Below are 12,909 nucleotides of genomic sequence, written 5' to 3' on the forward strand. Positions count from 1 at the left end.
AGGTTGAAATCCAGTTTTTCCAACACCATTTATTAAATAGGCTATCTTTCTTCCAATGAGGGTGGTTGGCTCCTTTGTCAAAGATGAGGTGGCTGAGTATGTCTGGAGTTGTTTCTGCATCTTCTAATCTATTCCACTGATCCTTGGGTCTGTTCTTTTGCCAGTACCATGCTGTTTTTATCACAGTGTTTTGCTTGTTTGTTTGATGTTAGTTTCCTTTCCCTCTGAGTTAGTAACTTTCCATTACTTTAACTAAAACACTCGAGGTAATTAACCTATACACAAAAAAGTTTTACTTTGGCTCATGTGTTTAGGGGCTTTAGTCTGTGATTGGTTGCTCCCTTTACTTGAGTGAGGCAGCACTTCATGACAGGACCGCAGGGCGCCAAGCAAAACCCTGCTCATAGTTGGGAAGAGAATGAGAGAGAAGAGGAGCTTGGGGGTCCCACAGTCCCTTTGAGGGCACAGCCCCAGTAATCTAAAGATTTCTGACTAGACCCCACCTCTTGAGGGCACCCACCCGCCTCCCAGTGGTGCCATGCTGGGGAGCAAGGCTTTACCATCCAAACTATTGATTGCATCCCTTCATTATTTATGGATGTATCTTATTTTTAAGGCCTCTCTTTCCTAGGCATTAATCTTGTCATTATTTTAATATATCTTCATTTATAGCTGAAGGAATAATCATTTGTGACAATGTGTATTGGTTACTTTATTGCCACTTGCCATGTTCCCCAAAGAAACATAAAGCATGAGAGGAAACTCATTCCAGGAACCAACCAATTTTATATTCCTTAGATAATTAGTGACCTGAACTGTAACCTCTTAAGGTCCTAACCACTTCCCAGTAGCACTGTGGGCTGAGGATCAAGCCTTAAACACGGGGTTTGGGGAACATTTACAATCCAAATGATAACTCTGGTCCCCAAGAGCTGAGACGCTACTGTGTGTTTTGTTGACAGACTATTATGTGATAACTCTAAAGTTATCACAGCTATGTATTTTATATTGTGAATTTAGGACATTGAACAAATTAAATGGCATTTTTCCCTTTTCTTTTTCATCTCTCTTTTTAGTTGCCTGGCTTCAACCACCTGTGAGAAATTAATAAAAGCCGGGAATTGAGTTGCAAGCAGCATATGAGAGCATTTGTCCAGAAGCTAAACCAGCAGCACCAGGCTGATCGACAGAGCTAGAAAATTGGCTTAAGGAATTTTACACTGGGGAATGTGAAAAGCTTCAGAAATTTACATTGAAGAAGCCGAGAAGTATAAAGCTCAGTTGCAAGAGCAGGTCTGTGCCTTAGGAACAGGAGCGTGTTCTCAGTCATGGCTGCTTGCTTGAATTCTGATTGCTGTTCACACATGTTTGTATGAGTTTTTCTTAGTCCTTTAGTAGATGGAAAAAGTTTTAGTTGAATTTTTTCTTGTGGTCAAAATGGTGTACATATGTTGAATTGAAGAGAAGAGAAAAAGAAAGATAAAATTTAAGACAGCCCTGTCTAGAAATAATGCCTTTGGAACTATGCTGGTATTATGCTACTAAATCATGATTTGCATTTCTTTCTTCTTTCTTTTTTTTTTTTTTTTTTTAAAAAGCACCTTTAAAATAACGCTTTCCTCCCACTAACTAGTATGCTGCAGACTTTTAAATTTTCTTGCTTAGTTTTTAATATAGTGGAAATTTACAGAGTGCCTGCTAGTTTGATACAGTGACATCACGCGGTGCTACATGTGATGGGGCTGAGGATATAGTGGACAGTGTGACAGGCACTGTGAAACATATCCTACTCATTATGATGAGCTCTCCTCCGTTGCCATTAATGAAACTCTGCAGAGCGTGAGCTCTGTGTCCCCCAGGAGGACAGCGTAGAGAGTCAGCAGCAGTGGCCACTCTACATTGGGCTGTGGTTTAGATGTGTTAGGTACCCCATAAACTCAAACATGCTTGTATATAAAGTCTCCTAATGTTGCTGCTTGTTCAACTCAGGACTTTTTGTTTCCCTGGTATAAATTTCGTGTTGCTTGTTTCTTACAGTTTGACAACTTAAATGCTGCCCATGAAACCTCTAAGTTGGAAGTTGAAGCTAGCCACTCGGAGAAAATAGACTTGCTAAAGGAAGCCTATGAAACTTCCCTTTCAGGCAAGCATCCTTTCATGCTATTTAAACATGATATAATGGAAAAGCTTGGTATTTTTTAAAGATGGAAATGATTTATAACTTTTCCCCTCAGAGAATGCCCTGTGGTATTTGTTTGGCGTGTTTTGGTTTCTTTTTGCATTGTTAATTGTTAATGGATGCCCTTTGCCACCAAGCAGTCAAATAATAGTTTGTCATAAACGCAAGATTTTAGGAAGAAAAGATTTGGAAGGCCTCTTTGGTGGTGGTGGTGAGTGGTGGTTGCTACTTCAGGTTTCTGGGAAGTTGAAGACGCTAGTGTAAATCCTGGCCGCATGGAGAATCCACACTGGGCACGCTTGCACACCAGCACTGCTGGGAAAGGCAAATGGCACTTGTCGGAAGAAGAGCAAACCTTTTGTTATTATCTCACCTCTCATTACCAGAAAGGCTGAGTGGAGGGGAAAAAAACAAAAAGCCAGTCTGCCAGAACTTAGTTGCAGTGCAGCTGTAGCCTACAGTAAACCAGCTGCATCCTACACAGCAGCACATGGGCGTGTATTAGCTGGCTGTCTGACCTTTAGCAGGACTTATCAGAAAAACAGAAGCATGTGATGTCACAGGTGATGAGATATAAAAGTGACTGGTTCAAGGTAGACATTTAGTAAACATGGTTTTTTCTTCTTCCTGTTAGGAATGTGATTACATTCAGACTTCTGTTTGGAGTCTGAAGCCAGTGTCTTGAAACCCTGACCTTCACTCTGTTATCTAAGGTCTCTTGGCCTCAGCATGCCCAGTTGTAAGATGGGAACCTCTACCCTACCCACCTCATAAGCCTATTCTGAGAAGAGATTGCTCAGTTTCAATAACAGCATCAGACAGATGTAAAGGAACACAGTCATAACTTCATAATCAGCTCCTACATTATATCCTTCAGTAATTGTGGAGCACAGTGATCTCATTGAATAGTATTGCTTTAAAAAAAAATCCCTTCTGGGGCTGGGGGATTTAGCTCAGTGGTTCCACCACCTGCCTCGCAAGCAGAAGGACGGGAGTTCGATCCCTGGTACCAAAAAAAAAAAAAAAATCCCTTCTTTCCAGAAATCAAGAAAAGCCATGAAATGGAAAAGAAATCACTTGAGAATTTACTTTATGAGAAGCAGGAATCATTGGAGGTGGGTAAATCTGAATCTCCCCCCATCACCTTTCTTGATGTCTATGTGGCTTGCTTGGGTGTATGTTTCTGTGTCTCTTTATCCTGTTTCTGGCATCTTCTTATTAACTAACGTTCTACATGTCATTGTGTTTTAGAAACAAATCAGTGATCTGAAGAGTGAAAATGATGCTTTGAATGAAAAGCTGAAATCAGAAGAACAAAAAAGAGTATCAAAAGAGAAGGCAAATTTAGTGAGTTTTGTGTTAATCTGTCATTTCTCATTTTTCCTTCTGCTCAGTTGCCTTTTAGGGTCAATTATATGTTCTGCAGCCAGAGAAGTAATACAGGTTTGGAGTTTGCAGGTTTTTGTGTGCGTGTGTGTGTGTGTATGTGTGTGTGTATATGTGTTTAACTGGTTAAAACAACTTCTTTGATCACTGGTGTCTCTTTTTCATCCTAAGAATTGACTTACAGATGAAATCCAATATATTTTGATTGGTCTAAGTGAATACCTGTAGGAAAATAAGAAAACTATCAATCTTTTATGTAAAGACCTTATTTTTGTCAGTAACCACTAAACTGTGATATAATTTACATACCACAGAGTTCACCATTTTAAAATATACAGTTCAAGCCAGGTGTGGTGGTACACACCTGTAATACCAGCACTCAGGTAACTAAGGCAGGAGAATTGTTATGAGTTCAAGAGTGGCCTGGACTACATTGTAAGACCCTGTCTCAAAAAAACAAACACAGTGGACTCTTGACTTACAGACTCATTTCATTCACTAGGGCTGGTTGTAACTCAAGTTGGTCAACTGAAGTCTCAGGCTCCTCTACACAATCTTCAAAGTCTCTCTCCTGTGTATAGGCAGATCTCAGTGTCCTTAGAGAGATATTGGCCCAGGATTTCACAATGAACCCCATACAGGAGAGGATGTTGTAATCTTCCTTCCAGAACTCTTTAAAGGTTAAATCTTTATCTGAGACCATCTGGAAGCACAAGCACCCACCATTCAGGTCATAACTCAAGGCTTTGGCTGTAAGTTAAAACAAAATCTGATAGTAACCCAAGTTGTTCATATGTCAAGCCTGTCATAACTCGATGGTCCATTGCATGTACAATTCATTGGGTTTTAGTATATTCATAAAGTTGTACATTGGTCACCAGTACCTAATTCTAGAACATTTTTATCATCCAAAAAAGAAAACTCAATTCATTAGCATTCACCTCCCACTCTTAGTACCCCAGCAGTGAGTAGCCACCTGTCTACACTCCACCTCTGTGGATTTGCTTGTTCTGGACATTTCATGAAAATAATCACATCATGTAAGCCTTTTGTGATTGCCTCCTTCACTTGAGGCTCCGGGTTCTCAGGGTTCATCCGTGTGGTAGCACGCATTAGCACATCATTCTTCTTTATGGATAAATACTGTGTCATCTTATGGATAATTGTCTCTTTGGCAAAGTACTGATTGGTCTTGTAAACCCGGCTTTCTCTTACGACTTGTGTCCTTACTCTCACCCTTATTTATTGGGCGGGGGATATTTTTTCCTGCTTATGTCTTTAGTACCACTGTTTGCATTCTATACATTTATGCTCTGGAACTGCAGAAGCAAAGCATTTTTGACACTTAAAATCTGTTGCCAGCTTTCCAAGTACATTTGTAGAACTCTCAGTGAGATCCTCTTCCGACGATCAGCTTGGACAATCCCCTAGACATTTGATAAAATTAACTGAGATCATGTTCAAGAAAATTTCAAAATTCTTTATTCTGGAAGAATCTTAGCCAAAGTCAGTGTGTGACAGCACACGCCTGTAATCCCAACACTCGGGAGGCTGAGGCAGGAGGATGGCCTCCACAGTGAGTTCAAGGTCAGCCTGAACTACATAGTGACACCCTGTCTTTACACACAAAGTGTAGACCTCACTAATGTTTCAGGGAATAGGTTTTAAAGAGCTTCCTGGAACACAAAGAGGGTTCTTCTACTGCAGCCAGTTTTGAAAAGCAGAGGAAGAAACAGGTCTAGGGGAGCAGTAATAACCAGAACCCTGCCCACCTCAGCATCAGAGGTTGTAGAAAAAGAGCACAAAAGAGTGAGATCAGAAAGAGACAGGCTGACAGAGAAGAAGTGATACAGAAGGTACTGGCTGTAAATGCTCTTATTTAAAAATAACAGAAGAAATTATGCTGTTCCCACCAGCAAAAAGTAAGGTTTGTTATTTTCTGAAAAATCATATGTAAAAATATTACATGAAAGGTTTGTGAAGCTTGGAAATGAAGATCTGGATGTTTGCCCTGTCCTGACCCTTTCTGGCTCTGGTACCTTTCCTGACCTTTTCTGAGTAATCCGTTAACCTCCAGGACAGTTTTCATCTTTCTTTAAAGGAAGGCGTTTGGATTCTCCCAAAGAATTGGTCCAAAATGGAATCAACTGCCCCAAAGGGTGGTTTTGATATGCACAACACTGAATCTTATCTAAGAAATGCCCTCGTTAAACAGCTTACCAGTAGATCTTGTACTATTAATTTGTATCAAAATTTTGGATGGTTCAGTTTAATTTCCATTAAGCAAGGCATAAGGTAGATATCTCTCCTCACAAGAGTTCACTTTGGGAAGAATCATAGTAGAGTATGTGCTATATGCCACATAATACTATCGTTTTATATTGGGATGTCACAATATAAAATGATAGTGTTATGACTGCCCTAGTAATATGACAGGTCACATGGCACCATCATGAAAAAACTCAGACTCAAGACCTGATTACTATTTTGCTTACTTTCAAGTGAGCTCTATAAATGTAGTATTGTTCCCTTTCTGATCAGGTACTGGCTTTGCTTAGAGAGAACTATTGTTCCCTTTTGTCCCTCCAAACACCTTGTGGCTAATCTCTAGTCAGACCTCTCTTCTTGTATTGCAAACAGTGGTTTCCTTATTGTTTCTAGTAACATGTTTGATGCAACAAATATTTTTTCGATATTACTAATAAGTGATATTTTTTGTTTTCACTATTATAACCAAATTATTTGAGATTAAAATATTAGCTATTCTTTCTCACCTCTTTCTTTGAAATTACTGTTAAGAGGAAGGAAGTTCTTTGCTGCTTCTTCATCTAACGTCTAAATCCAGTCAAAGATTCTTTATGGTAAGAACTTGAACTATGTGATTTTGTGAAATAAGTCAGAGCAACGTCTTCCTGTAGTCTTTCCAGAAAAACCCTGAGATCACGTATCTGGAGCAAGAAGTAGAAAGCCTGAAAGCTGTGTTAGAGATCAAGAATGAGAAACTGCATCAGCAGGATGTCAAGTTGATGAAAATGGAAAAACTGGTATGTCTCCTTCAGAACAGTGGATTGAGGATCTTACCAAATGGGGTAATACTTGTGAAATAGGAATTGAGCTTGGAGATTTAGGATTGTGGACTTGAGTTAGCTGCTACTTAAAGATATTTGAAATCATACAAAAGGTAAAAGTTCCATTTTCTTTTCCAAGCTTATTCAAGGCTGATTTATTGTGGCCTTCTCAAACATTTATTTTTCAAGGCCCATGTTAAAATAGCATTCAGTTCTCAGACAAACTATAACAAACAGATGAGCTCATGTTCAGTGGTGTGTGAATCTTTACCTGCATAAGAAAAGATTTTAAATAATATAAAATCAATATTTTAACATACCAAAACCATTGGGGCAATGTAATCTGTCTAAATCCTCATCTTTTTTTCAGTAAATTAAAATATAAAATAATTATGCTTTAATAAGATTAATCCATTTGGACAAATAGCAAGCATTGTGAAAAATATGAATAAATTTAATTCACAGCATGCAGGACAGAGAACAGAAATGTGTGCGTGCCGAGTCTACCCAGCACCATGTGTTTGAGGAGCTTGCCGAGTGTTCATTGTCATTCTTGGCTTGGCCTTGACACAGCTGCTGCTAGCCAGCACTCTAACCAAGTTGGCAGGGCTGGCAAAGCAGCTTAAGTGATCCCAGGTGTTGCTGTGCTTTGCCCCTGACTGTGCCCATCACCTAGCACTACTTGCCTTGCTCCCCCTAGTTATGGGTGACTCATAGTTGAATAAGTTTCTCTTTCAAACCCAGAGCAGCCCTGAACAATAGGGAGCCTGGAAGTCACCCTCGTCTGTTTTTTGTTCATTTAGAGTTTGAAGATTTGATTTAGTTTGGTCTAGAGACTATGACTTGTCTGTGTGTACATATGTATATAAACTTCATATCATCAAGAAATCTTGTTTTTTGTTTTTGTTTTAAGAACTGAAAGGAACTCACGGTTAATAGGCCCAACCTAGCAGGCATACCGGTTGCTGCCAAAGGTCACGCTGTTAGACCGGGTGTGTTAGCTGTGCTAATCAGGCAGGCAGTGATGACTCAGATTATCCTGTTGTTAATGTGTTGCCCATATGCCATGTATGCATCAGAACTTTCTAGATGATCATGTGCAATAAAAAACAGACCCTGTTGTAGAAGTAATAACATGCTTTAATTTTTTGTTGATCCATAATATTTGTTTCTTGTCACACCCAAGAGGTATCCTGTTACTATCAGTTGGTGTCCAATTGTTATATGTTTGTACACAAGCATGTGTTGTTATGATGACAGCTACAGCCTGAGGTTGACTAAGGAAGAAAACTTGATATGAATGTGAAAACTAGCTCTGCCAATAATTAGCTCTGACATTTTCAGGACTAGTTTCCTTTTCTTTCTTTCTTTTTTTTTTTTTTTAAATGAAGGATTGGACCAGATAGGTTGTTTTGTTTTGCTTTGTTTTATTTTGGTACTGGGGATCAAACTCAGGTCCTTGCACTTGCGCTTGCGAGGCAGGCGGCGGAACCACTGAGCTAAATCCCTGGCCTGGACCAGATAGTATTTTAAGATCAATCACCACCCAGTCTGTAATTCCAGATTTTCCCACCTTATGTTTTTATTTTGAATTTCCATAGTTACCAAGCATTTCATAGTCCCTTTTTATTTTATTGTAGACTTGTTTTCTAGGAAGTTGTTTCACCTGAATGGCTTGCCCTGAGCATTTTCTTGATACTGGAATGTCTTCAGAATAGAGATCCAAACTAGGCACTTTAGTCAAAGTAGAGTAATCATAATGCTGCAATGACAGTACCTTAAAATTAACTCTGACCAAGCTGTGTTGTTGCCTATTAAGTAATGAAATCGTGGCTTTAGAAAGTGAGCTGGGATGGAATCAGCTCCCCATCATGTTAAGTGATTAAATGTCTTTAATCCTCTCAGCTGATCAGCTCGCTCCCCTTGAAAGTTCAGCATAGGCAGGAGAACAGGTGTATTTTGCATTGAGCCGAGGAGAGAAACCTTCTGTAGTGTTACTTCTTTCATTTGGATGCTCTACGAACTTTGCTGCATTGTACTTTTGTGTGGCCACTCAGAGATAAGTGCTGAAGAGTAACTGTAAATTTGAATGTATTTAAGGCCTTACTAAAAGCAGCCAAGAACTATGAACTGTTGGCATACAAGTTTTCACGTGAGTTGTTTTTTGGGTTTTTTCACCCAAAACTCATGACAGGAGTAGCTGTGACAAACACAGGCTGCTCAGCTGCAGCATTTGCTATACCACCTTAAAAGAGAACAGGCCCAGTGCCCAGGTTCCCCGGGGCAGGGCACCAGCTCTCAGAGGAGATTCTAAAAATGTGACCTGGGCGTGTCAGTTTTTAAGTGGCCTGGCATATTTTTTTTAAATACATAGTATCTACATGCTCTATTTTGTTGCTTTAGAGTCTCTTTGTCGTGGGTCAGGGTATAAGTACCTCAATGTGCTTTTAAATTTATCTAATTAAATGTCTCCAAAGTATATGAGCGTGTCAGGAATATATCTTAAGAAACAAAGGAATTGTATTTCTCACTACTGTATAATAGAAGTTGGAATTCTTCTTTATGCCAAGGTGGACAACAACACAACTCTGGTTGACAAATTGAAGCAATCCCAGCAGGAGAACGAAGAATTAAAAGCTCGGATGGACAAGCACATGGCAATTTCAAGGTAAAAATAAACCAGTCCCATTTTTCCTGATCGCCTTCCATCCTTGAACATGTTAGTTCATTCCACACTCCTCCATGTCCCCCCTGGAAATGTATTTGAAGCAGGTGGTTACAAAAGTACTAGTTTCCAAAATATGAAAAATTAGATTGATCTGTTCATGCTTTTACCAAAATGGCCTGGACCAAACAGAGACCTGAGTGGGGAACTCTTCTCCCAGAGTCCCTGCCTTACTGACTGAGACCACATTCAGGCCTGTGGGTGTGGCTTGTCCAGAGCACTTGCCTAGCACCCACAGGGCCTTGGCTTTTTAACCCTAACCCAGCACCAACAGATAAGTAAGTCTTTTAAAAAAAGAAAACAGCTCCAAATATAAGATAGTCATAAAACATGTTGCATACCTGTGTCACGTAGCCTACTACAGACTGCCCCAAAGGTGCAGCCCTTTTTTTGTTTTTTAATCTCTTTTGCTCAGGCTTATGTTTCAGGTATTTGGGTTTAATATCTGGCTGGGTTTGGCCAGCTTTAATACCCATGACCTTCTGCAGGTTTCTATTTTCTCTCAATGCTGTAGGTTTTTGGACTTTCAAAGTTAAAATGCTGAAGTTTTTCAAGTTGGTTTTTAACTTAAATTCACATGGTTTCTGGCTCTTTTTTGTGTTCAAGGCAACTTTCCACTGAACAGGCCGTGCTGCAGGAGTCGCTGGAGAAGGAGTCAAAAGTCAACAAGCGACTCTCCATGGAGAATGAGGAACTGCTGTGGAAGCTGCACAATGGGGACCTGTGCAGGCCCAAGAGGTCCCCCACGTCCTCAGCCATCCCCTTTCAGTCACCCAGGAATTAGGGCTCCTTCCCCAGCCTTAGCGTTTCAGACTCTGAGGGCAGTTGGATGCAGGTCTGCAGGACCGGCCCTAATAACCATCATGGGAGCAAGAGCTATATTAGCTCGCATGGAATTTCTGCAGGATAACTGGAAAGCAGCTACCACCAAAATTGGCTACATAGGAGACTGGAACTCTGGAGGAAGACTTTTGACTCTGTCCAAAGATTCCTCTAAAAAAGATTTCAGCACTGACATGGAACTTGTTGCACAAAGCACTTAAGGAATGAGAGAACCTTGTTCATTGCCTTTTTCACCTAAGCTTAAGAGGAAAAACTCAGGGCCCTATCAAGATAAAGATTTATAACCTTTGTAATGTTCTTCCCCACCGACACCTTCTTGTGATTTTTATTTCGTTCTGACTGTGGGTGGGGTATATGAATGGAATGGATGTGAGAGTGTCATGTGTCTGGTGCAGCCTTCTTTACTGTGTGACAAAAGTCAAAAGCTCAATATAGTTGGGTATGTACTAAATCAGGTCGTAGTGTACACATTTCAACAAAAGCCATAGAAGACAAAGCAGTAGTTGCTTGAGTTATAATTACCTACCACCAACTGTACTCCAGCCTGTGACATAGCAGAGAGGGTATGATAAAAGCTCTGACTTGTCAGTGTCTGTGTAGTCTCCATATCTTTTTAGAGTAACTTGAGAGTTTTTCAATGTTCATCCTCATCAGTAAACTATTAGACGTTTCTGTAGGTTACATAATCCTAACACTCTACTATGATCGATTTTCTCAGGCTATGTGCAAATATAGAAGCGTAATTTTTTAAAAAATCTAAAGAAAAAATGCAGTACCAATGGATTGTTGTTCCTTATTTTTACCTTTGAGCTAAGCTATCCTTACAGATTTAAACTCTTATCTTCTCTCCCATTATCCTTATCTCTCCCTTTCCTTTTTCTACCATCCACAGCCACAAAAGCAAACCCTATACCTCCTACTTAGGCCTTTCCAGAGCCAGCTCATTTCCCATATAAACTAAGACCTGGATCTGATACACAGTTTTGGAAACTCATATAGAATGATGAGAAAGAGGCAGTTATTGCTAGAAGTAAGAAGGCTAGGATTCAGCACTCACTGGTAAGTAAAAGCACCTTGATTAAGGCAATAACACTGTGTTTAATGGAACAGAATAGCCTGGGAAGATGGTGCTAGTTTAAGGGTAACCTCGGAGCGCGCCTTTCTTTAGAAAGGTAGCAGCATAGCCAGCTGACAAGTGGAAAATGTGGCTTGACAACTCTCCAAGTTACATTTGAACTTTTTAGAACTTCCCTTATCCACCCCCAGCTCAAAACTTTGTGGAAGGTGGTAGGACAACTGTGGCTTTTCCTCCCATCCCTCCCTGCATGTCAATCTTGTGATGTGTCAGTATTTACTAATCTGCATTGGATGGCTGTGCAAATAGCCCCTATAGTAAGAACAGATTAGGAAACTAGAGGTGGGTATTTGAGTCATCAGCTACATGTACAATACAATACATGGCCAATTGATATTCATCATGCATGTTTATTTTAAATAGTGATTGTGTTTGATGTCTTTAACCTCCACGAGTTTATTATGTATGTAACTTCCACGTTTGCTTCCGATAAGTGGGTCATAGATTCACTGCCCGCTCCTGGAATATCTCTGCTCCCACTTCTATGTTGTTCTCAATGACATTAGCCAAAGTTGGGTTTGCCATTCATCCCCTATGCATTGTAATCTCATGCTATTCCCTGCTATCCTCCATATTGTTTAGGTGTCTCGGAAATCTTACAGCAATTAACAGAAATGTTCTCAGAGGATGGGAGACAACAGGAGAGAAGATAGGAAATAAAATAGAGAATTTTTGAGATTTGTTTAAACCAAATGTTTCACACAGGATGCAAAATGTTGGCACGTCATCAAAATAGATGTGTAAACAGTGGTAGCTGTGCTGTTTGTAGGGATGGAAAATTTTTTATTTTGATCAAATAAATAATGCTGGAATATCCAATATAAGAATTGCAGCCTCTGGTCTATTTTACTTTTCAAAATGTCACTCACTGTACTTCTTATAACCAAGATTATGTCTCCTAAGCCATTTCACAGAAATTTCTAGTCCAAACCATGGAATTTGTCATGGACTAAAATTGGCTCACGGAGCTAGAGTTAGGGCTGAACTTTTTTAAATTCAAAGACATGTATTTGAGAAATTTTGCCTGGTTTTAATACACTGCAGTCTAAATACTTTTAAAGATAGGTCTAGACAAGGTTAAATATTTCTTGTCTAGCATGACTCTTCACAGTAACCCTTCTAGACTAGGGTGTACTTTTATTTTTGCTCTTTTTCTCCTTTCATTCGCTTGGCCCAAGTGTGCTCTGCAGAGCCAGTTTTTCCCTTACCCCTTCACCTTTCACTTTTCAAATAAACTTTTGACACCATTCAAAAAATTAAATATTTCTTAATCTGTGTTATCTATGTTGAAAGTTAAACCTCTAAAAACACATGTTCTAGTTCTTATTGAATAATCTAAAATTAGGACTTTAGAGTTCATCCATTTACAGAGAAGCAAGTTATGCTTGATTTTTTGATACCTTTGTAAAATCACATTAGCTTTAAAATTGCTACTGAGGAAAAGTGGTATGTCTAAGCATTTGAAAGTTAAGTTGCTGCTTGTAGATAAGTAGCTGAACTATGTATGAGTACATTTAAAAAATCTGATGTAGTAGGATTGTTACATCAAAGAGAACCCTATATATTGACTGAA

The 12,909-nt window shown here is 39.5% G+C and overlaps 1 protein-coding gene across 1 annotated transcript; it reads left to right on the forward strand.

The window, feature by feature from the left end:
- Positions 1–1,251: 1,251 nt before the first annotated feature.
- On the forward strand, positions 1,252–12,166 carry LOC147823439 (microtubule-associated tumor suppressor 1 homolog). Its single transcript, XM_087193235.1, has 7 exons — positions 1,252–1,293; positions 2,038–2,143; positions 3,221–3,294; positions 3,431–3,526; positions 6,484–6,609; positions 9,204–9,301; positions 9,965–12,166. The coding sequence occupies exons 3-7, from the start codon at positions 3,241–3,243 to the stop codon at positions 10,140–10,142; spliced, it is 552 nt and encodes a 183-aa protein (XP_087049361.1). The 5' UTR covers positions 1,252–1,293; positions 2,038–2,143; positions 3,221–3,240; the 3' UTR covers positions 10,143–12,166.
- Positions 12,167–12,909: the final 743 nt, after the last annotated feature.

The sequence above is a fragment of the Heterocephalus glaber genome, unplaced genomic scaffold, assembly GCF_053883595.1.
Source record: "Heterocephalus glaber isolate CG9 unplaced genomic scaffold, H.glaber_assembly_v1.0 deba00001584, whole genome shotgun sequence".
NCBI lineage: Eukaryota > Metazoa > Chordata > Mammalia > Rodentia > Bathyergidae > Heterocephalus > Heterocephalus glaber.